Source organism: Euphorbia lathyris, chromosome 10, assembly GCF_963576675.1.
Source record: "Euphorbia lathyris chromosome 10, ddEupLath1.1, whole genome shotgun sequence".
Classification (NCBI taxonomy): Eukaryota; Viridiplantae; Streptophyta; class Magnoliopsida; order Malpighiales; family Euphorbiaceae; genus Euphorbia; species Euphorbia lathyris.
This window is the reverse complement of record NC_088919.1, coordinates 5490629-5513079: the sequence shown is the minus strand read 5'-3', so window position 1 is coordinate 5513079 and position 22451 is coordinate 5490629. Positions and strand designations below refer to the sequence as shown.

At 35.6% G+C, this 22451-nt stretch overlaps 2 protein-coding genes across 4 annotated transcripts; one reads left to right on the top strand and one right to left on the bottom strand.

Moving 5' to 3' along the window:
• Positions 1-5331: 5331 nt before the first annotated feature.
• LOC136209507 (uncharacterized) lies at positions 5332-13887 on the top strand. 2 transcript variants are annotated; one of them, XR_010677569.1, is made up of 12 exons: positions 5332-5514; positions 5821-5925; positions 6040-6118; positions 6206-8108; positions 8228-8422; positions 8762-9414; positions 10611-10833; positions 10959-11094; positions 11259-11386; positions 11519-11642; positions 12328-12708; positions 13527-13887. XR_010677569.1 is itself a non-coding variant. In XM_066000985.1 (11 exons), the coding sequence occupies exons 4-11, from the start codon at positions 6237-6239 to the stop codon at positions 12645-12647; spliced, it is 3651 nt and encodes a 1216-aa protein (XP_065857057.1). In that variant the 5' UTR covers positions 5332-5514; positions 5821-5925; positions 6040-6118; positions 6206-6236; the 3' UTR covers positions 12648-13069. The 2 variants fall into 2 exon arrangements, 1 of the variants encoding a protein (XP_065857057.1); XM_066000985.1 differs by lacking the exon at positions 13527-13887 and having other exon boundaries at positions 12328-13069.
• A 1851-nt stretch (positions 13888-15738) lies between these two features.
• Positions 15739-19524, bottom strand: LOC136209802 (thiol-disulfide oxidoreductase LTO1). Of its 2 annotated transcripts, none has more exons than XM_066001392.1 (8): positions 19329-19524; positions 18894-19104; positions 18551-18818; positions 18123-18379; positions 17918-18030; positions 17471-17618; positions 16247-16384; positions 15739-16041 (listed from the first exon to the last, which is right to left on the bottom strand). In XM_066001392.1, the coding sequence occupies exons 2-8, from the start codon at positions 19002-19004 to the stop codon at positions 15976-15978; spliced, it is 1101 nt and encodes a 366-aa protein (XP_065857464.1). In that variant the 5' UTR covers positions 19005-19104; positions 19329-19524; the 3' UTR covers positions 15739-15975. The 2 variants fall into 2 exon arrangements, with proteins under 2 accessions (XP_065857464.1, XP_065857463.1); XM_066001391.1 differs by having other exon boundaries at positions 18551-18821; positions 19329-19523.
• Between the last annotated feature and the right edge of the window lie 2927 nt (positions 19525-22451).

The window sequence follows — 22451 nt, the reverse complement described above, 5'->3', positions numbered from 1 at the left end:
GATCGAGTTCTTACGAGAGAACATTATCATGCGATTTGGGATCCCGCAGAAGCTTATAACCGACAATGGCACCCAGTTCAACTGTGCCAAGTTCAAAACATACTGCGAAAGCATGGGAATCAAGAATCATTTTTCTTCTGTAAACCATCCCCAATCAAATGGTATGACGGAGGTTACCAACAAGGCTATGGTTCAAGGCATCAAGAAGCGGCTAGGTGACAAAAAAACAGGTTAGGCGGATGAGATACCCCATATGTTGTGGGCATACAGAACCTCTGTAAAGGCAGCAACAGGCGAAACACCTTTCTCGCTAGTTTATGGAGCCGAAGCAGTCCTACCTGTTGAAATCAAGTCGCCCACAGACCGGACAATTTATTATTGCGACACACAAAATCCTATCAACATCAGAGATGCTTTGGATTCTGTGGAGGAACGAAGAGAAAAAGCTTACATACGAATGGCAATGTACCGCAATAGAATCAAGAAATACCATGACAGAAGAGTGCGAAAAGTAATGATCAACGAAAACGACTTGGTCTTGAAAAAAGCAGATAAAATACAGTCTAGAGATGGCAAAGGCAAGCTGGGCGTCAACTGGATCGGGCCATACAAAGTATCCAAGAAGATGGGACAGGCCACTTTCGAAATAGAAGAAATGAGTGGAAAGAAGCTCCCGCGCACCTGGAATCTAGAGAATCTACGCCTATATAGAAAGGCCGAGTAGTTCGAGGAAATGACGAGTACTCTTTTTCCTTTTATGAGTTTTTCCCACTGGGTTTTCTGATAAAAGGTTTTAATGAGGCTTCGATCCCGCACAACTGGTGTACATATGTAATAAACTTTTTCTCGTCATCAATAAAAGTTATTACATTCACTCAGTATGTTACAACAAAATGCGTATTCTTTACAAAAACACATAAATGTGTTGCCTCTTAAAGAAAGGCGGATGCATGATTACGCATCACTCGCAAAAAAACCTTAGGGTTAAAATAAAAAACACATAAATGTGTTGCCTGTTAAAGAAAGGCGGATGCTTGATTACGCATCACTTGCAAAAAACCTTAGGGTTAAAATCAAAAACACATAAATGTGTTGCCTGTTAAAGAAAGGCGGATTCATGATTACACATCACTCGCAAAACCTTATGATCAAAACTTATGATTATTTTCGAAAGAAGAATTATAAGTTAAGGCATAAAATTAAGCGAATAAACGAGTACTCAAAATTGCAAAAAGGGTCTGGCCACCCTAGCTATGAAGAAACACAAATATGGAGTCGGCAAAAGGACAAAGGGCACATATAAAGGGCAAAAAAAGTGACAATCACACACATATGAAAAGCAACAACCGAAAGAAAATATATATATCAGAGCGGTTTGTTACATGGTTTTTACATACAAAAGTCCAAATATAAGTTAAGCTATGCTACAGCTTCCTCTCCTTCGCCCCTAATGCCCTCCTGGACTGCGGCGACTCCCTCATCTCCTCTGGTAGGAGGATCTACTTCAAGCGAATCCTCAACCCTTGAATCGGTAACCGCTTCAGTAACCTCTTCGGCGAGAGGTACCTCTTGCACAGGTTGAGAAACAGCTTGGGGTGCCTCTCCTTCCGCGGGCTGAATAGGGATCTCGCAGCTAATCGGAGGATCCTGAAGACTCTTCCAATCTAAGAAGAGTACCTCATCCATATCAGCATCCTCGGCTTCCAGCTTATCCCACTCCCCAGTTAAATCCTTTTCAGGGATGGGAACTTTGGGGCGGTTAAGTACTAGACCCTGATGCCCGTGCTCATAAGCGGCATGAATCCGCTCCCCATACCAGTAGATGCGGGCGCCATCTTCAGCCAAAATCTCCTTAACCCTCTTCTTTTGGGCCTCCTTGAAAGCAGCTAGGTCGTCGAGGGCTTTTTGCAGTTCATCGGACTTGGCCTGAAGGGATTTAAGGGCCTCCTCCTTCTCGCCCACGGCCTTCTGACAGGTGCCCTCTAGGACCTTCACCTTCCCTTGGACATCATCATAAAGCGACTTCTGAGTCGCCAATTCCGTACCAAGACTTTCCAACTCCTTGGATCGCTCTGCATCCCTTCAGAGAATGCCCTCAGCGAAATTGATAATCTGCATATAACACGTCTCACAAATAAAAATGGGCGAATAGAAATATGCGGTTACAATGAACACAAGATATTTGAAAGCGAAGGACAAAGCAATAATATACCTCTACAGAACGCTTCTCGATCCCTTCCACAGCAGTAGGGAGCGGTACTTGCTCGCGCACACGGGAGGCAGAGGGAAGTCGCCCAAGGACATTGCATATGGAAGATACAATATCCTTGCAAGAGAAGTTCACGGCCAGGCCGAAAGTCCTAGTCCACCATCCGCTAATATCGGGGATTGGCTGCAAAAGCATAAAGAAAAATATCAAGAGAACGGCAGATAGCTCATGAGGAAAAAGTAGCAATACGAGAGGGAGTAGATCAAGATACCTCGTGAATGGGGGTACTGCTCTTTCCTTTAGACGAGGCGGATACAGGTGCGCCGCCAACAGTAAGGGACACAGAAGTGTTCTTCTTTTTAGAACGAGAAGACTCTGTATCCGCACTTATCTTCCGCTTCCTGGTTAAAGGAAGATCCTCGGAGGCAGAAGCGGGACCTTGTGAAGCGGAAGCCCTAACCGGGGAAGCCGCCCCAATAGAAGGAATCGTCCCTCCAGAAGGATCCGCCCCTACAACGGAAGCGGTTTCCGTCATCCGCTTCTTTCTTCTCGCCAGGGCTTTAGCCTCCCGATCTGCAGCGATTTGAGATAAAGGATCACCCCTGCAAAGGGTTAAAAGAAACCATCAACTTGGAAATAAAAAGTACATTTCATAAAAACGCGATAAGGAATATAGACAACGCGATCCCCCTCGCGGTACGCAATCGCTACTCGGCTCCTTAGCATATGAAAGGCCTGATCGTATGTCCATATAAAAGGAGGAGTACTCTTCAAGAACTTGATAACGGCGGATTCTTCCTTGCTGGGATACCCGAAGTTCAAACTCTTTACGTTGGGTCGGCTCCAGCAACGAAGGAAGTTCAGGTTTTCCTCATTAAACTTGATAAAAAAAGTAAGATCGATCCCACTCGCGGATCTTGTTCAGCTTCTCGTCAAAACCATAGTATCCGCTCTGGCGAATGAAAGTGAAATACCCCACCGAGCTTTTGAAATGGTGGAGCTTGGAGAAGATTTTGGGCGAAAAGGGAACCTCGAAACAATCCGCCAAGAATTTGTCCAGAGTCAAATCGGCCCAGCCGTTAGGATGCAATTGCCCGAGCGCGATTCCGTAACCGCCTAGGACGGAAGCAATCTCATCCGCCAGCGGATAAGTGAAGCCGCAGATAATCTGGGCCACGAAAATAGTGAAGTACCCCTTTGGGTAATCGCCCGGTCCCCTATCCTCCCCAGGAATGATAGTCTCGAGACCTCGGAGCCAGGGATAATGCTTCCGCAAATCATCGATTGTCTCTTGACAAACCAGACTTCCCGACCTGTCCTTCTTTGGTAACAAACGAGGGGTTGGGACAGGTGGCGGAATCAACTTTTTGGGATCAAAACCTAAACCCTCGTCGGTTGTATTCGCCAGATGAAGGAAGTCGGCGGGATGAGAATTACACCCAGGAGAGCTGGTTGAAGCTTCCTCAACCATCTCTTCGACCTCGTTAGAGACCTCGCGGACATAATCGTCGTCAAACGGCACGAAGTCGAGGTCTGACATGATCGATAAAAGGAAAACAGAAGCAAAAAGCCGAACAAGGAACAAATGTGAAAAGAAAAAACTTACATGAAAAAGACAACACAGTGAAGTGACGGGATTAAGAGGTCAACGCCGGAAAAGAAGTAACGGAATTAAAAGGTCGACGCCGGAGAAAACGAAAGAGGAGAAATGCACAAATTCAAAACTTTGAAATAATCGAACAAAGACGAAGCGTCCCCTATAAAAAGACCCTAAAAGGGCTCTTGCTAGACCAAGGGGGAGGCATGTGATAACCCGCGAAGCCCAAAACGGGTTATATTCATTTCGCAAGCCCAGCCCATATTAAAGCCCCATGGGCTAAGATTGGACGGGACCCGAATGAAGGAAGCGGGCGCAGCGAGTAAACCGCCCCGAATTCCTAAACGGAGCGTCAAGACTCCCACTCAGAACCACGTTCGTTGCCATGAAAGCCACGAAAGGGACATGGCCTAAAAAGGGGTAACCGCCCTCAGAACGTGGCCCACTAAGGAGTAACCGCCCTCGGCGGTTACCCAAAAAACACCTATAAAAGGCCTTAAGAATAAGGGGGGAGGTACGTTCACATTTTTTCCCACAAAGCTATTGCTAAATTATAGACTCATTTCTACAAAAACTGACTTGATCGTCGGAGAGTTTTCCCGGAGATCCTGTCTCCGGTTTTGTTTTGCAGGTAACTCCGGCAAAGAATATCTAAGCGGATCCAGCAAGTTATCAGGGGAGGATGCGGCTAATTTCGCGGATTTCTTCTTTAAAATGTGAAGGATCAGAGACAAGAGGCAATTAGAGCTGTTTATGATGATACTTTGGAATTGGTGGCATGCCCGGAATGAGAAATTTTGGCGACAACTGAATAAAACTCCATCGATGATTATACGTGACAGCAGGAGTGTTTTGGAGGAGTGGAAAATTACAAGAAAACGAAGAAATGAAGGAGGCGAGAATGGTACCTTGTCGGATTGCGAGAGGAAGTGGCACCGTCCACCGTCTGGTTCGTTGTCTTGCTGCTCCGATGCTAGTTTCTTCACCGTGCTTGGGGTAACGGGCAGCGGAGCGGTAATCCGGAATTTTGAGGGGGATTTTCTGCACGCCAGAATCGCAAGGACTGAAAGAGTGATGGCAACCAGAGAAGGGGAAGCTTGGGCTTTGCTAAGTGCTGTCAAATGGGTTAGCGATTTGAGGTTTAATAATGTGATATTTGAGACTGACTCGCTAGAAACCGTCAATGCCATCCATCTAGGAGGGAGGATTTTTCTGAGTTTGGAGACATTATAACACAATGTCGGTCCGCCTTGTTACTGAACAACATTTTTTCTATCCGCTTTATTAGAAGACAAGCAAACAGCTTTGCCCATGCCTTGGCTCGGGCGGCTAACCATTATTCTAGTCTTACCTATTTTTGATGTTTTTTGTACTGAATTTTTACCATTCCATGGCTCATTAATGAAATTTATCTAAAAAAAAAAAAAAAAAACTATTTCTAGAAAATAAACTTGGGATGGATTGGTAGTCAGCCTTTTGGGCTTGATTTGATTGGCTTGAAGCCCCATTTGAGTCGATCGGAGAAATTTTCCCCTTCACCCGCCACAAGAAAACAAACTCAAACTCAAACTCAAACTCGGTAATGACCAAAATTTGTAGTCTGTCGGCATCAAATTCATTCGGGTTTGAATGCTTCACAGCTCTTTGCATCAAATTCGACTCTTATTTTCACGGAACTGATAAACAGAAGGATTGTTCCAAAGGCCAGGTGAGCAGTGATTGATGATTCTTTTGAACTTTCTATTGCTACTTTTTGATAAATTCATTTTTCTCAGTTGAGTTGAATATTGAATCGGGAAGAAATGTATGTTTCCATGAAGCTTAATTTTAATTAGACTGTTTATAGCCATAATCTGACTGATTAATTGGAACTTCAAGGTTAAATTATTATTAATAAATATTTTATTTTGTCAACGTTTAAGCTTCCATTGACGATTGACCGTATCTTTTTCCATTGGAAATCATTCGTAGCTTTCACCTAATTCTACAAATCTCTTATTCTCCTCCTTTTCAGTATTCTCTGCCTCTTTCTTCTTCATTCATCCATTGGATCAGCTTAATTTTGCTGAGTATTCTACAAGCAGAAGGTGAAAGTCAACAAGGCCACAGATATTTCTAGGTGAAATCCTAAATCCTAAATCCTAATTTGATTGATTATCACTGGGAAGTTAATTATTAGTACTTAATCAGTTTATTTTCTTTCTCTTTTTCATTCTCTGCTTTTTTGTTCTAGATTTAGCCACTATATTGAAGGTTTGACACTGTATGTTGATTATTAGAAGTGGAAGCTGAACTAGAAATCAAACTTCTAGGTAAATTGATACTGTAATTTTGATTGATTTATTGGAAATTCATTTTCAATATGTAGTTGGTTAGTTTATAAGTATAACTTTTGACAGCCAGTTTTGCTGCCATCCGAATTTGCATCAAATGGAAAGACAGATTACAGATGAACATGGTGGCTTATCTATTGCAATTGCTTCTGCTACCAACAAATTGAAAAACAAGTTAAAGTTAATTTGGTTACGAATGGAGTTAAAATCAAATGATTTGGCATGTAGCTCAGATTGCATACCTCTACATAGGTACAAGTCTAAATTTCTACCAACAGAGGCAGAGGTATGTCTTTTGATCTGTAGCATCTTTCCTGATGATTATAGAATACAAGTAGAAGATTTGGTCATATATGGGATGGGCTTAGAGTTGTTTGAAGATGTTCATGATATGTTTGCAGCAAGATGTAGAGTCCATGACATCATTTCAATGATTAATGATAAAAGATACCTCCGTAAAAAAGTTGGGGGCATAATTAGGCTTGCTAATGAGAAAGATGAACCCTGCAATCAGTATGTAAAAATGCTAGATGGGGGACGTGATTTAGCAAGGTCGATTCCCTCAAGGATTCGATTGGTATTTCACAGAGAGATTATAATAGAAAAGTGGTCAAAGTCAGTTTCATATAAAGATTGCTATGGACTTTCACTTGTACTTAAAAAAGTCAATGAGCACCCTGTTGATTTGAAGTGGCCAAAGCTTACTCTGCTACAACTTCAATATAGAGAAGATTCACAAAGCATTCCAGTTGACTTCTTTGAAGGAATGAAAGAGCTTCGTGTTCTATCATTGGACGTCCCATCACTACCACAATCTCTTAATGTGCTGAGGAATCTTAGAACATTGCGTCTGAAAGCACTTAAGGTTGAAGATATGTCTTGGATCGGTGGTTTGATAAATTTGGAATTTCTTTCAATTTTTGTCTTACGTTTGACGGATATTCCTAGGGAGATGGGACAACTAGAGAATCTGAGGTTGCTCGACTTAAGGAAAATGAACATTGCATACATTCCAGCAGGTGTATTGTCAAGATTGTTCAAACTAGAAGAGTTGTATTTTCCATTAAGCTTCAAAGGGTGGGGATGTAAGCCAAAACAATATGATGAATATGATGAATGGGAATCAGGGATAGAAGATAATTCTGATGATGAAGAGAGAATCAATGCGAACATTAGTGGGATACATGATGGGGAGAGAATCAATGCAAGTCTGACTGAGATAGTATCTCTTTCACTAAATGCATTACAAATCAGTGTACCAAAAGCTTCAATTTTTCCTAAAAAGTCACCGGTATTCGAAAAAATTCGAGAGTTTAAAATTATTGTGCCAAATAATCTTAAATATCAACCATTTGGCAAAGGTTCAATAAATGAGCTGCAACTCACAGGTGAAGCAGGTGATATCAAAGAAAGTGGTATTTGTAATTTGATGAGTAGAACTCAGGACTTGAGTTTGATAAGAGTGAGAAATCTGAAGAATGTTATCTACCAGCTAGAACAGAATGACTTTTCGCAATTAAGGAAGATGATTATTTCTGAATGTGATGAACTTGAGTACGTAGTTGATACAAAAAAAATGCAAATCATGTCCGAAGGTGATTGTTTGTTTAGGAAGTTGGAGTGTCTCTATTTATCAATGTTACCTAATTTGAAAGAAATATGTCATGGAAGATGGACAACTTTTCCATGGTTGAGTCACATAAGCATAAGGTTCTGTCATAAATTGAAATATGTATTTCCTTTATCAATTGTTAGAGGATTGATGCTAAAAAGCATAGAGATACTTGATTGTAAAGAAATAGAGGAAATTATCTTTGACGATGAGGAGGACAACATCCCCTATAAACTTTGCTCTATTGAAAATCTAGATTTGCATTCACTTCCAATGCTGATTAGTTTTCTGGTACAGAAGGATAATATGATTAATGGAGTTCACGATGACATCAATGAATCCTTGACAACTAATAAGGTAAAAACACAAGATCTTTCACAGTCATTACTTGTTTATTCTTGTTAGCTTTTTCTACAAAAATAAAATATGAATCATTGACATTATTTGAATTGGAGTTGTGATTTTCTCATTGATAGATTGTATCAAATTATGCGAAGGGATCAATTAGTACATGTGATGGATATTCCAAGCCTTCTCCAACAAGTAAAAGCACATTAATATTCAATGAGAGTTGCAATGATGATGAGGAACTCATTTGTGCACCATCTACCTCAACAAGCGGAGCAAAACTACAAAAAAGTGATACCCAACAACTTAATTCCCACAAACAGGTATACCCAACAACTTACCCTCCCCGAACCCTCGCTTAGCGGGGACGTGTAATGCACCGGGCCGCCCTTCTTTTTTTATTGGAGAGTAAAATTAAATATAACTTGGGAATTAAAATCTCTTATATTAATTGAAAATCACTTAATGATTAAAAATTAAAGTGAATATAGTCTTTATTATTAATTTAAAAGGCTATGCAATACTATTATATGATTTAAGATCATTTAATAACTAAAAGATTTAAGATCTGATGGGAGAACTCTTTTTAAACAGAATAGTCTCATTGTGTGTGTGTTTCATTTTATTAATAATTTTCATTTTATGTTTCTTTTGTTTGGAAGGTTTCAGTTATAGAGAACAAGGATGTAATTGACCATATGAAGATGTACACTGCATTTACATCCAAATTGGCGGAAAAATGGTTGCGAAATTTGAAAAGACTCAAAATAGCTTTTTGTGATGCAGTAAAAGTTGTATTTTGGTTTGAAGAAAACTATGCTATTTCTAGAGCCTTTGATTCTTTGAAAGAGTTAGAGTTGTATGGTCTGCGAAACTTAGTTCATATATGGTTTCACATTCTACCAAAAATTACTGCCTTTCAGAACTTGCAACTTCTTGTTTTATCAGAATGTTCCAATTTATATCTTTTCTCGTCTCGAGTAGCCAAACTTTTGGTTCAACTACAAAAGTTATATATCAGTCGTTGTGAGAAGATGGAAGAAATAGTTGTAAAAGATGATGAAGATGAGATAAAAGACAAAATTGTATTCCCACAACTGAAGCTTTTGGAACTTCAACGTATACCCAACCTTATGATTTTCATGGTTGGGATTGATGAGATTGAGTTGCCTTCATTGGAATGTTTGAAACTTAATCAATGCAATAAGATGAAATCTTTCTCTTATGGATTGTTGAGGACGCCTAAACTGGAGAAATTAGAAATAAATGGAAGGTTATATTCATTAATGGGAGATATTAATACAACTATCATGAGGTAAACTTTCTTTTCTTATGCTTTTAATTGCATTTATGATACTTGATATCGCTTTCTTTCCAAATTCGTACTAGGGCTCTGTTTGTCAAATAGTTGTTAGCTGATTACCTATTTGGTTAGTTGATTAAACTTGTCTGTTAAAACTTAGCTGATTGCTAATAGTGGTTTCTATAAAATGACAAATAAGGACATGGTAAAGCCTTTATTTGTAGTTAAATAGTAGTAATTAGGGGTAAAAATGTCCTTCAAAAGGAATGGAGCAATAAGCTAATTGAACAAGCTCCTAAACCAACTTTTTCCAAATTAGCTTTTTGGACTCAATAAGAGCATTTCCAAGAGACTCTTAGTGCACACTCTACAAATAATATAAATAATTGACTCTTTAGAGATTTAAGAGTGACTAAAATATATCATCTCCAACAATACTCTTTATATCCACTCCTTATTTATATTTTATCATTAAAATTATTAATTATTGTTCTATCTACTAATAATGAAAGAGAGAGACTCTTCAATAATAAATTATTAATAAAAGGCCTAATACACAAATAACCCCTGAACTTGTCCAAATGTTGCAACTTCCCCCTCCAACTTTCAATTGTAACAACTTACCCCTTAAACTTGTCCAATTGTAAAACATAACCCCATATTGGGAATTTTTGTATCTCGTACTTGAAGCAACCGTAAAAATATTTCCCCGGATTCGTATCACGCCAAAGATCTGATTATCACACTCCACGAGCATTGCAGCTTTTGTATTTCACATGTTTCTTCAGTTGCAGTTGGGTTATATTTTACAATTGGACAAGTTTGAAGGGTAAGTTATTACAATTGAAAGTTTGGGGGGCAGTTGCAACATTTGGACAAGTTCAGGGGGGTTATTTGTGTATTAGGCCTTAATAAAAAATGAAGTTGCGAGACACTAAGAGGTGGAGAGAGATTCTCTATTAATAGAGAGGATGAAGTGGCTCTTAGTGATTTGAGGAGCCACTAAGAGGCTGTTGAAACTGATTTTTAACCCTCACTCAAATTAATTTTACCCCAAAAAACTATTTGTCAAACAGGGTCTAGATATGACTCAAAATAGATAATTTTACTACTGTAATTTTTTCTTCTTCTAAATTTATTATATCTTCATAGCCCAGTCATCAATATAGCACTTCAAATTCATATTGTATTATTGATTCTTTTGCTAGTTGTAAGGGGTATCTGCATTGTCAATGTTTCTCCTTTGCTGATTTGAAGATTGCTACAAAGAATTTTAGACCAGATGATTTGTTGGGTGAAGGAGGTTCTGGTAAATTTTATAAAGGCTGGATAGATGAAAATACTTTTGCACCCTTCGAAACCAGCATTGGAATTCCAGTTGCAATCAAGATATTGAACTCAGAAAGTCTGCAAATGGTCACAAAGTGGCGGGTATTCATTCTTACATCGGTTATATTATATAATTTTGTATAATTTACAACTAAATTTATAATGTAGAATGTCTATGATCCTTGACATTATGCTAATTGTATTCAGTTTTTAATTTGATAATGCAGTCGGAGGTTATCTTTCTTGGAACCCTGTCACATCCAAACTTGGTTAAACTTCTAGGATATTGTTTGGAGGATAGAAAATTACTTCTTGTGTATGAATTTATGCAGAGGGGAAGCTTGGAAAATAATCTGTTCACAGGTAAGGATTACTAAGAAAAGAGTTATTCACAGAGGTTAAGAAAAGAATTAATAGGCTTGGATTGGACAATAATTTTTTTAACAAGTTAAAAAAAACTTGAGAATATACATGGGCTCAGCTTAATCCTGGTAGCTTCTTTGATTATTGGATTGTTCTATGTTCAGATAATTCTTTGTCTTGGGACATGCGGATCAAGATAGCGATTGGAGCAGCTCGAGGTCTTGATTTTCTTCATAGAGAGAAAAAAATTATTCACAGATTTATCAAGCCTTCACATATTCTGCTTGATGGCGTAAGTTCTCGTTCTGAAGCTAAAAGAAAAGAAAATTAATTGGAGAAAGGTTCCAGAAATCTTACTGTGAATAGTACTTTTATAGTTCTGTATACCAATTATTCTTATTATTATTATTTCTGTTGTTTACAGAATTACAATGCAAAAATATCAAATTTTAGGTTGGCAATACCGGGGCCTTCAGATGGAGATTCATATGTGACAACCATGTTTTTCGGAACGTATGGTTATGCTGCTCCGGAGTATGTTGCAACAGGTAATAAGATATATATGTAGTAAAGCTTGAATCTTTGAATATATTTGTCAACAAAATTTGTGTCATTTTGTAATTAAGGTCAAAACTCACTAAATGACAAGATAGTGGATGCCAGGTTTAGGGCCCACTTATTTCAGCTATTCCTGTTTGCTGTTGTTGTTAGTTGATAGGTAGTAGATATTAGTTGTTGTTTCAGAATTTTACCAAACACTTTCTATCTCATCTTTAGTATTGAAAGGCAAAAAGCAGTTTGAATCTTTGAATATATTTGTCAACAACATTAATTTGTGTCATTTTGTAATTAAGGTCAAAGCTCTGATACTAAATGACAAGATAGTGGATGTCAGGATTAGGCCCCGTTTGTTTCAGCGGTTTCTTGTTTGCTGTTGTTATTAGCTATTTGCTGATAGGTAGTAGATATTAGTTGTTTTTTCTGCAAACATCAGTTGTTTTGTTTTGGAATTTTACCAAACACTTTCTATCTCCTGTTTAGTATTGAAAGGCAAAAAAAAGTTCCGAAAAATGGAAATAAATGGGCACTTAATTAACCTTTTCCATGCATAGCATGACAAGACACGAATTGGAGATGTAAAATGCTGCTATACTGTACCTGTATAGTTTAGAACATATATGTAGAGGCATATCATATGAATCAACTGACATAGTGTTTTGCCATCATAATCAGGTCATTTATATGTGAAAAGCGACGTATATAGCTTCGGCGTGGTGCTGCTGCAATTGATAACAGGATTAAGGTTGTTAGATCGAAAGCGTCCAAGGGGGCAGCAAAACCTGGTTGATTGGTTGAAGCCAATTCTCCCACTGAAGAGAATGTTGAGAACTATTATAGACGTAAGGATAGAAGGGCAATATTCATCGGAAGCTATGTTACTAGCAGTAGAACTTTGCTTAAAATGTTTAGAATCCGAGACTAAAAGCCGCCCGTCTATGAAAGAAGCTGTGGATACACTACAACAAATTGAAGTAATGAGGAAAAACAAGTAGAACAAATAGAAGCAGTTGAGGAAAAACTCAAAGGACGCCAGCAGGAGAATCGATAGAGAAGGTAAGACCATTTTTCCTCAATTACTTTGTAGCAGGAGAATCGATAGAGTTATAAATAGAGTAGATGATTGGAGAAGTTTTACTGAAACAACTCTATAGTTGAAGATAGTGTATGAAAAAATGAAGTTAAATGGAGTAGATGGTTGGAGATGGCCTAACTAAGTTTATTTTATCTGAAAAATTCAATGCTCAGGCGGAATTATTAACGGGATTGGGTTTTTTATTTCTTTGAACTGGTGATTAAATGAGGGTTATTTTTCTAGTTATTTGTTTTAGTTGGGACCAGGGATTTGTTACTCAAAGAATGTACTATCATTTTTCTAATTTGATTATGGATAGATAAAGAAAATGTCTTGCTTTCATTATGTTTTCATTATGTTTGAAGATATGGTTATCCTTTGAGAAAGTCATTATACAAATGGTAGTATTATCTTAGAGCATATCTAAACTATTAGTGCACTGTCTAAAAATAATATAAATAATTAACTTTTACAGATTTAAGAGTGATTAGGAAATATTATCTCCAACAATACTCTTTATATTCATTCCTTATTTATTATTTTATCATTAAAATTATTAATTATTGATAAATTAAAGATACTAAGAGGTGGAGAGATGCTCTCTGTTAATACAGAGGATGAAAAAACTCTTAGTGATTTGAGGGGTCACTGTTGGTTGATTTTTAACTATTCTCTTTAAATTTTAACTTAAATGTCAAACTAAGATACTGTTGGATGCTCGTAATCCTTCCTAGTAACTTGTATTGATTATGTTGGATTAGTTTTGAGGTATCTTACAATTGAACCCTTGTCTCTTTAGATTGCCATTGGAGCAGCTCAAGGACTCATGTATACTTTAATGGAGGCTTCGAGCTTGAGTTGGTTTATGTACGTGGTGCTTGAAATTGATGTACAATAACAATTCGAATTAAGGGTCAAAATGATTCTAAAGTTTACAGACATGATTAATTTAACTCAAAATCGAATTTTAGATATCAACTCTTGAAATTGACAATATTTGACATATTAGCCTCGGGTATTACAAGGTATTAAAACTGATTGTTTTGTGTTACAGCCGATTGTATTTTAGGACTAACTTATCAAATATTGTTACGATGACTGAGTTGATACTTAAAATTCAATTTGGTTCTATTAACTTTAAAGACCATTTTAATCTTGAATTCTCCATTTTTTGCATTTTTTGCATTTTTTCCGTATTTTTCATTTTCCTGTATTCTCCGTTTTTTGCATTTCTGTATTCTGTAATTTTGTTGTGTTCTACGTTTTTTTTTGTATTCAGTGTTTTTCGTGTTTTCTGTTTTTTTTACGTTTTTCGCGTTGTTCCATTTTCCATGTTTTTATTGTATTCTGCATTTTTCTGTATAATCTATTTCTCATGTATTTTGTTTTTCTCATGTATTCTACGTTTTTATTCTTTGTTTTTCACATTTTCTACGCTTTTCATATTTTTTGTTATTTATGTGGCTTTTGCATTTTTCTATGTTTTTTCGTATTCTGCATTTTCCTTGTTTTTTTTTTTTCGTTTTTCGTTTTTTGCGTTTTCTTTCAATTCTATGTTTTTCTGTATTCTCCGTGTTTGGCGCTTTTCACCCTTTTCTCCTTTTTTTATTTTAGTTTTTCGCATTTTTCTCTTTAAAGAATATGTATTTCTTCACTGGTGGAATATCTATTCCGTGTAATAGCTATTCCACGTAAACCAAGTACGTCCTAAATATTTTAGACATAATTGATATTTAAAAGGTCAGTTATGATAGTTAAATAACTATAAAATTAGTATTTTCAAAAAAAATTGATAACATATAACTAAAATTCTTCTTGTTTGAGAACATTACTTTAAATTCATACTATTTCATGGAAGAAAATCTGTTTGTCCCCGTTTCAATATTTCCTTATATGCCCTCTCACAGATAGTTATCCATTTTTTTATATATATTATTTATTCATTTTATTTACATTTATTAAAAAATAATGAAACAAAACTTAAAAACTAAGTCCAATATTTTAATCTATAAAATTCTCTCTTATTTCTAATTAAACAAATTTGCAAATTCTCTCTCTAATAAAATATACTTAAAAAATGTCACATAAGCTTAAACAATTTATTCTCAATCACATTAGCAGATGGATGGAGATGTTCTAATTCATATTTTAATTGCATTTATATAATATTTTATTTACTAATAAATCTGATTCCCGACTAATCCTTGAGAGTTTTGCCCACAAAACTAGCGCCTAACGTTTTTTACGACCTTGATGCTGCTGTACCATGTTTTCGACATACTAATAAAAGAAACATTTTATAATTATGGCCTATTTGGTTCATCTGTTGTTTGTTGCAATTAGCTGATTAATTACTAATGTTTGATAAAATTGTAATAATTGATGTTGTTAGTATGTAAAATGTCTAATATGGACATGTTTTAAACTAATCAATAAAAAATTATAAAAATAAAAAACATAATATACAAATTAATAATAATTTATTGAACCGAATAAAACATTGTTCTTTCGACAATAATATTATAGAGATAGAAATAACGTTAAAAGAAACGTGTTTTGTAAATATAAGAAAGATAATTTTGTCAAAATTAAATAAATACAAAAAATTGTTCATGAAAAGCTTAAAAAATAAGCTTTTTCATAAAAAGCTCCAAAAGTTATTTGTTTCCATAAAAAAAAATAAAAATAAAAAAATAAAAGCTAAAAGGTTTGTTTTATAAACCTAAACAAACACTATATTTTTACGATTTGGAGTGAAACGTTAAAAACTGCTTACAAACTCATGAAAACCCATCTGCCAAATGCACGGGATGGATAATTCAAACCAATTCAAACCAAACGAAGAATACCCCAAATGTCATCAAAATTATGGCTCTTAGAAGCCCTAAATTAGGAATTAATGTTTTTCTTGTTCATCCACATATTACGTTTATATCGAAAAAAAAATTAAATTAATATGTCAAAAATTGTGTCATATGTCAAGAATTAACCCAAATCGTACCATATACCGATGCCAAATAAACCTTTATTCCTAATTCAAACTAGGATTACTCCAAATGTCATCAAAATCATGGCTCTTCCACATGAGAGTTTCCTACAACATACCTGTTGCTTAACATCATTTCAAGCCACAGACTTTGGCACAGGCAACAAACAACAACGAAGTCGGTATCAAAGTCGCCATTTCTTGCAGACCGTAACATAATCTATATGAGCTGTACACTAGCTAATACTGTAAGAATGGCACTTCATTCACTAGATTCAAAACCAGAAAGCTCGGCAAGCTCCGACAGCTCTTTTTCTCCACTCAAAACCTGCAACAAATAACTGCTACAATGAGAAAACCCTTTAGAAATCCGCATTTCTACAACGACCAGCGTCTAAATCATGAATCATTAAGCAACTATCCAAATCCGGGTTTCGTTGCCGAGGTTATTGATGGCAAAAAAAAGGGTCTTTAAATGATGTCACTTGTAATCAAGAAATGGAGAAGGCTGCTGCTCCAATAGCCTTCCTTACCTGACCGTTAATCTCCCATGTCGGAAACCCTTCAATTTTAACATCTGCACATGCCTTGGCTATTTTGATTCCTTTCCTGTATCCATCAGGAAAGCATTCCACGTAGTTTAAGATTTTCGATGCTTCCTGTCCGAACATCTGTGTGACAAAAACGAATCAGATAGCATAAGAAATAACAGTTAGCTACAACGGCAAAATATGGAGTTCTCTGTTACTCTTACTGAATAAAATAGGATGACAAATTTTTGCCATTTGCCAGAACAAAATTCCATATTTTATACAGGGATAGTGCATAATTTAGTAGTGCCAAACTCTCATCAGGATTTGTTTGTTTCAACGAAATAAAAAAAGTTCCATTTGACTTTGCTAAAATGATAAGCTATAACTTAATACGGCCTGTTCAAGGCGGCTTAAATGCGGCTTTTATATAGACCTGTGTTGATAATGCCAAACATGGCACATAGCAGATACCAAAAGACAAAAAATGAAATTGACATATGATGAGGACATCTCACGTGAAGTGGTTCGGCTAGTAGAGAAAAGAAACTGGACCAGCGAGGGCAAGGCAGGTGAACCCAATGTATCCACTTAAGGATGGTCCGGTTATAAGGCAATTGGAGGAGCAAAGAGAACCGAACCACACAAAGCTCAGTTGATCTGGCTATAGAGGATATCTGGCTACTTCCAGAAGAAGCTGTTAGGTTTTATTGTAAATACTTTTCAGTAATTTTCCTTTTTCCTTTTTTCTTTTTTCTTTTTTCTTTGTCCTTGGGAGCCTTGTCCAAGCCCTATAAATAGGAATACTTTCTTCATAAGCAGGAGACAATTTATTTTATCAATCAAACAGTTCAAAAATCTGTGTTTCTTTCTTCACATTTGGGATTTTTCTCTGAAGAATTTATTTGCAAGATCTCTGTAGGTTTTCAAGTCAAAATGTTCATCCTTTCTTTCTCTCGACCTCTCTCGATCTGTATCAACATATTCTCAAGTTCATTTTCTCTAGATATTTAATGGCCGTAACCTAAGTAATCCTTCTTAACATTGATAGTACTAATTTTTACCATGTCCTTAACATCCATTTCAGTTTCTAAATAGGAATTTCATTTTCCGGGGCAAGAAAAATACGGCAGACATAAACATCTGTTGGTTTCTGGTCTTTACATTATAGTGACATTAATAATATCTGAAACAACTATTATATAACACATAAAAAAGATCAAGTACCTGTTTTTGTTCTAAACAATGTGAACACCAAAAAGCACCATACATCTTAGCACCAATAGAGTTCAGATGCTTTGCAAGAGAAACAGTAAAAGGACTGGATGGCGTTGTTACCTCATACTTTACAAACGGTAACTCGACTTCCGCCTGGCTGTTAATAAAGAAAATGTACGGAGAAAAGTCAACGACATAGTAATTACAGGGAAGACAGAATAAGCATCATACGACATCACTACTAGAATATGAACATATCAGCGAAGTGAAATACTGAAATATGCAAGTACTACATACAACTTCCTAAACCTGAAACTGCTGGTTTGCTTACACAAGATTATAACTCAGGAATTCAAATTCAAAGGACCTAGTGGCAGATGCAAAACCAATACTTACAGAATCAGGACACAACATCGAAAAACAAAGGGGTGTGATCAATGAGAAAGTTATAATCACCTTAAGGAGACGGGCGGAGAAGTACTATATGAAGTGCCCAAAGCAACAATCACCAAACTTGCTATACACAGCTGCAACCCCAATACTTTTTGGATCTCTTGAAATCCAAAATCCTATCAACAAAGATTTACAATATTTATGAGGCCAATCAAAGTAACATCCATAAGCATACACTTAATCAAGAAATGTAAAATGAAAGGCATACCTTTAAATTGATGAAAAATAAGCTGAATGATAAGACAGCTGAAAGCAAGCAGTATGAACAAGAAGCTCCAGGAAATTCTGTGCTAAGAATGTACAAAAAATATCCACTAGCAGCTGCCATAGATGTAGTGGTTGCAAGTAAAATGAAACGACCATTAGCCTCGTTAATTCCGAAAGGTAAATTCATTCTAGGCAACTGTATACTGAGTGCTGCAACTAATCCATAAGCAATTATTCCAATTGCAGGAAGAGGAACACCTGGCAAATGTCAAAATGACTATCATTGAAATCTTCTTTCAAACACATTACCTGCAATAATCCATATGCGATTTCCATTTCTTAATATGATCAGTCCATTTGATTCGAGTCTCTAAACCTAATTAAAGCAACATTTATCTATGGAGCGTTGAAGGAAACAAAAAGCAGTACCGAAAACGACAGCGTAATCACTGTTCAATATGTCCCCGCAGGTGCCGCCACCGATGGGGCAAAAGGCATCGGAATCTGTGAGCTTTAGGTAAGTCAAGTACGCAGTTTCCAGAAATCCTATACCCGCAAGAGCCGCGGACCAATTGTATGTAGAAATGTTGGAGAAGGACGGAGATGAAGAAGAGGTAGACGGCGTCGTTTCAGCATCTGATTCTGTACCTGAATTTCCTGATGGCATACACTTGAGTCTCCAACTCCAACAGAAACCCTTCTTTAAGAGAGACAGGAATTCAGAATAAGGAAAGAATAGGAGAAGGAATGAGAAGTTATGAAGTGAAATTACCTTGAATCGGGTAAGGGGTATAATAGAACGAGGAGGTGGAGAAGGAAGAAACGAAGTTGAAGTTCGATACAGGAGTGAAGGAGATGAGACGGCGATGAAGCTGCTCGCCATGGCTGGAATTCAACTCTGGTTCTTCACTCAATAAACATGTGGTGTGGCCAAGCTATAACAGTCCTCAAACTGTAGTAAACTTTCTTAATTTTTTTTTTTTTTTTGTTTGGTAAGATGCAAAAATGCTTCCAATGGTCACTGCAAGATCAATTCTACCTCTAATTTTTAAAATGGCATAATTTTACTTTTCATCGTTTAAAAGTCACTTATATTGTTAAATTAGGTCAATTTAAGAAATAATTCATCAAATTATCTTTTTCTATCTCAGTCGTCCGTTCTTAATTCGTAAATTTATTTTTTTTATTTCTCGATTAATCTCAATGTGAGTGATTCGTAACTGGAAATACGGTATCGTTGTGATTCGTTCTTCTGTTGCAATCTTCTCAACAAGTTCTTGCTCTACACAAGGTAAGCCTTAAACTTGTATCTGTTTTGGATTATTATGAGATAATCTCTTCATTGATATCAAAGCCACATATTCCGTGTTCTCTCATCAATAAATTTGCTAGTTTATTGAATAAAATTGAGATAATAGTTGTTGTGATTTTGTTATTGGTGAAAACTATTTTTTTGATGTGTTTTCGACATGTTTAGAAGTGTAAGGAGAATGCAATCACAAAAATAGACTGATTTCAACAGTTTAGAAATTTTTAAATTCAGATATGTATTGTTCAAATCTCAACAGGAGGTGTGTGGTTCACAAAACCCTACATTTTGTGCGTCGCATGGACAAACGAACCACATCATCATGACTGGAGATCACGAAAACCTTAGGATGAACAAAATTTAAGAGTCATATGATAATGGGAAGGCATCATGTGGCTTACACACATCACACTCGGGTAGATACGCCTTGCCACGCGTCGCACGACGTCTCTACCTAACTCACGTGCCCCATGTGACGAGCGTATCGTCGCATAGGGGTATTTTTCAAATCCCATTTTGCAATTTTTCTGATTTTTAGTGTATTTTATTTAATTTTTGGATAAACATAATATTTATTTTTTATTTTCTAAATATTCTAAAATCATTTAAAAAAATCCAAAATGTATTTTTAGATATCCAGAAATTATAAAAATTTCATAATATCAGAAATAATTTTTAGAAGTGTTTGTATTTTGATTGATAAAGGTGTTTATATGAATACTTTAACATTTTTCTCATTTCTTTTGATAGTAATGGCTATTGTAAAACACGATATCGTGGTTCCTCGAACTCTTGCAAATTTCGCTAAGATGCAAAACTTGAGAAAGGAGATCAAAAATTGCAAAATGACTCAATATGTTAGATGAGATGATGTCGAAGCAATTGTGCTTCATCTGGTTAAAATGTATAAATTGATGTGAGTGTATTTTTACGGTGTTTTTAGTTCAAGTGTAGAACCACAACCTTCTTTTCATTAAGTTGAAGAAATCCTTTTAGCATCAAAGTTTGGATGTTTTCTCATTGAAAGTTAGATTAACGGAAGGTTGAATTATAAAAGTCCAGGATCGTCTTTATTGATTGGTTGGGCAAATTACATGTTACAATTGCCATGAGCCATTCTGAAATGAAGCATTCAAGATAATAAATGCAAGTATATCAATGACAATAGCAAATAACAAGCTAAGGAACCTAATAGAGCATAATAGAAAAGGGATAAGAGGTCTAAGAATAGAAAGAAGTTAATCATCTCACGCGTGAAGTGCTTCAACTATCAGCTCGAATGACATTATGCAAAAGATTGGACAACCCTTAAGATACATTCAATTAACTCAAGAGTGAGTGAGACGTATGTATCTACTTAATTCTTTATCTTTGGAGTTTGAATGGTTTTCTGCAGCATATAATTGCATTATCACAGAGGTATAATACATGACATTGTCTGAAGCCACTAAAGAAACAATATGGCTGAAAATTTTGATTGGTGAACTTACAAACAAACAAGGAGTTTTATATGTTAATTGTGATAACGAAAGCGCTATACATTTGATAAAAGATCAAATGTTTCATGAAAGAACAAAACATTTTGACATACAATAATATATTTTTGTTCGGGGAGTTACAAGTGATGGGCAAATTTTGGTGAAGACGATTCATACTTCTAAGAATTCGGCTGACATGTTCACTAAACTTGTTATCTACCAGGTTCGAATTGTTTGACGATTTCATAGGACTTGGAGCATGATGCTTGTTGTCCAAAGAGGCACGAGGAGAGGAGAAGTAATCTGAAATTAATAGTTAAGGAGTAGATTGTTAATATTAATTATTAATTCATTATTAATTATTAATTAGTCTTGCGTGAAATGTTGATTTTTGAATAGTATGAGAAAACTTGGTTTTTGAATAGTGTGAGAAGGCATACTATTTTGATAAAATATGTCTTTGGAATAGTTGAAAGTACAAATAAGTTTTGCGTTTCCATTAATCTTTTAAGACCTATAAACATGCATACAATTTTGATTCAAAACACAAGTGGAGAGCAAAGTGAATTAGAGAGTTCGGAAACACTTGGGTATAGAACTTCTAAAAAATTATTGAGTTTGTGACCTTTCATAAATTTATCTTATAGATTGTTTTTTTTTATGCTCCAACAATCAAAGCTTCTCATCTCCTATAATAGTAAACACGAATTGACCGAACCACATAAATTTCTTGTATTGTTTATTTTTATTTCTTTTCAGTTATCCGATTAATTAGCGTAAATTTCTTGGGTTGAGTTTGAAAATCAATTTTCTTGGCCTCAAAATGAAAATATTCAAGAATTAAAATTGCTCAGAACAACATTTACTATGAAACCATAATTTTTATTTTCCAAAATAACATTTTTTGGAGCTCTCTCTCTCTAAAAATTCACTTTCTCTTTTCTAACCAAACAATACCTAAATAACCTCGAAACGACATTTTTTAAGAATTAAAGTTCCTTAAAATATCATTATCTCTTCGAATTTTTTATTTTTAAACTGTCAATAATCGTTTTGAGGTGTTGAATGGTCACCGGTGTTAAAAAGTGTAAAATTTAGTAGTCATACCATTAAAAATTGAAGTTCAATGACCACAATATTAAATGGATAAAGTTTAGTGGTCATGGATATAATTTAAGCAAAACCATCCATTAAAAAAAATCAGCATGGTTAATATTTAATATAAAGATAAGATCTAAATTTATTCTCAATAATTATTGTTGTGGAGTGCAAATTTAAATTTAATGTATAAAATAGTGAAAAGCAATATCAACTTTATCCTATTTGAGTTATAAAAAAAAACCTTTATCCTATTTGATAAAAAATTTGAATAGAATGATTTATCAATAAACATATTATTTAATTGTATTTTTTTTGAAATATTATTTAATTGTTTCTATAAAAAAAATATATATTATTTAATTGTTATATTAAATCTTTCAAATTGTTATATTGAATTTTTCAAACATCTATATCTAAAATGTTATCTTTTATTCAATTTCCT

Excerpts from the sequence above, each read along its gene's own strand:
- LOC136209507 (XM_066000985.1), top strand. The coding sequence starts at position 6,237 with ATGGAAAGACAGATTACAGATGAACATGGTGGCTTATCTATTGCAATT. Across the intron at positions 8,109-8,227 it reads AATCCTTGACAACTAATAAG|ATTGTATCAAATTATGCGAA; the intron begins GTAAAAACACAA and ends TCTCATTGATAG. Across the intron at positions 8,423-8,761 it reads AACTTAATTCCCACAAACAG|GTTTCAGTTATAGAGAACAA; the intron begins GTATACCCAACA and ends TTTGTTTGGAAG.
- LOC136209802 (XM_066001391.1), bottom strand. The coding sequence starts at position 19,004 with ATGGCGAGCAGCTTCATCGCCGTCTCATCTCCTTCACTCCTGTATCGA. Across the intron at positions 16,385-17,470 it reads ATTGTTTAGAACAAAAACAG|ATGTTCGGACAGGAAGCATC; the intron begins GTACTTGATCTT and ends TTTGTCACACAG. Across the intron at positions 16,042-16,246 it reads CATGGGAGATTAACGGTCAG|GTTTTGAGTGGAGAAAAAGA; the intron begins GTAAGGAAGGCT and ends TATTTGTTGCAG.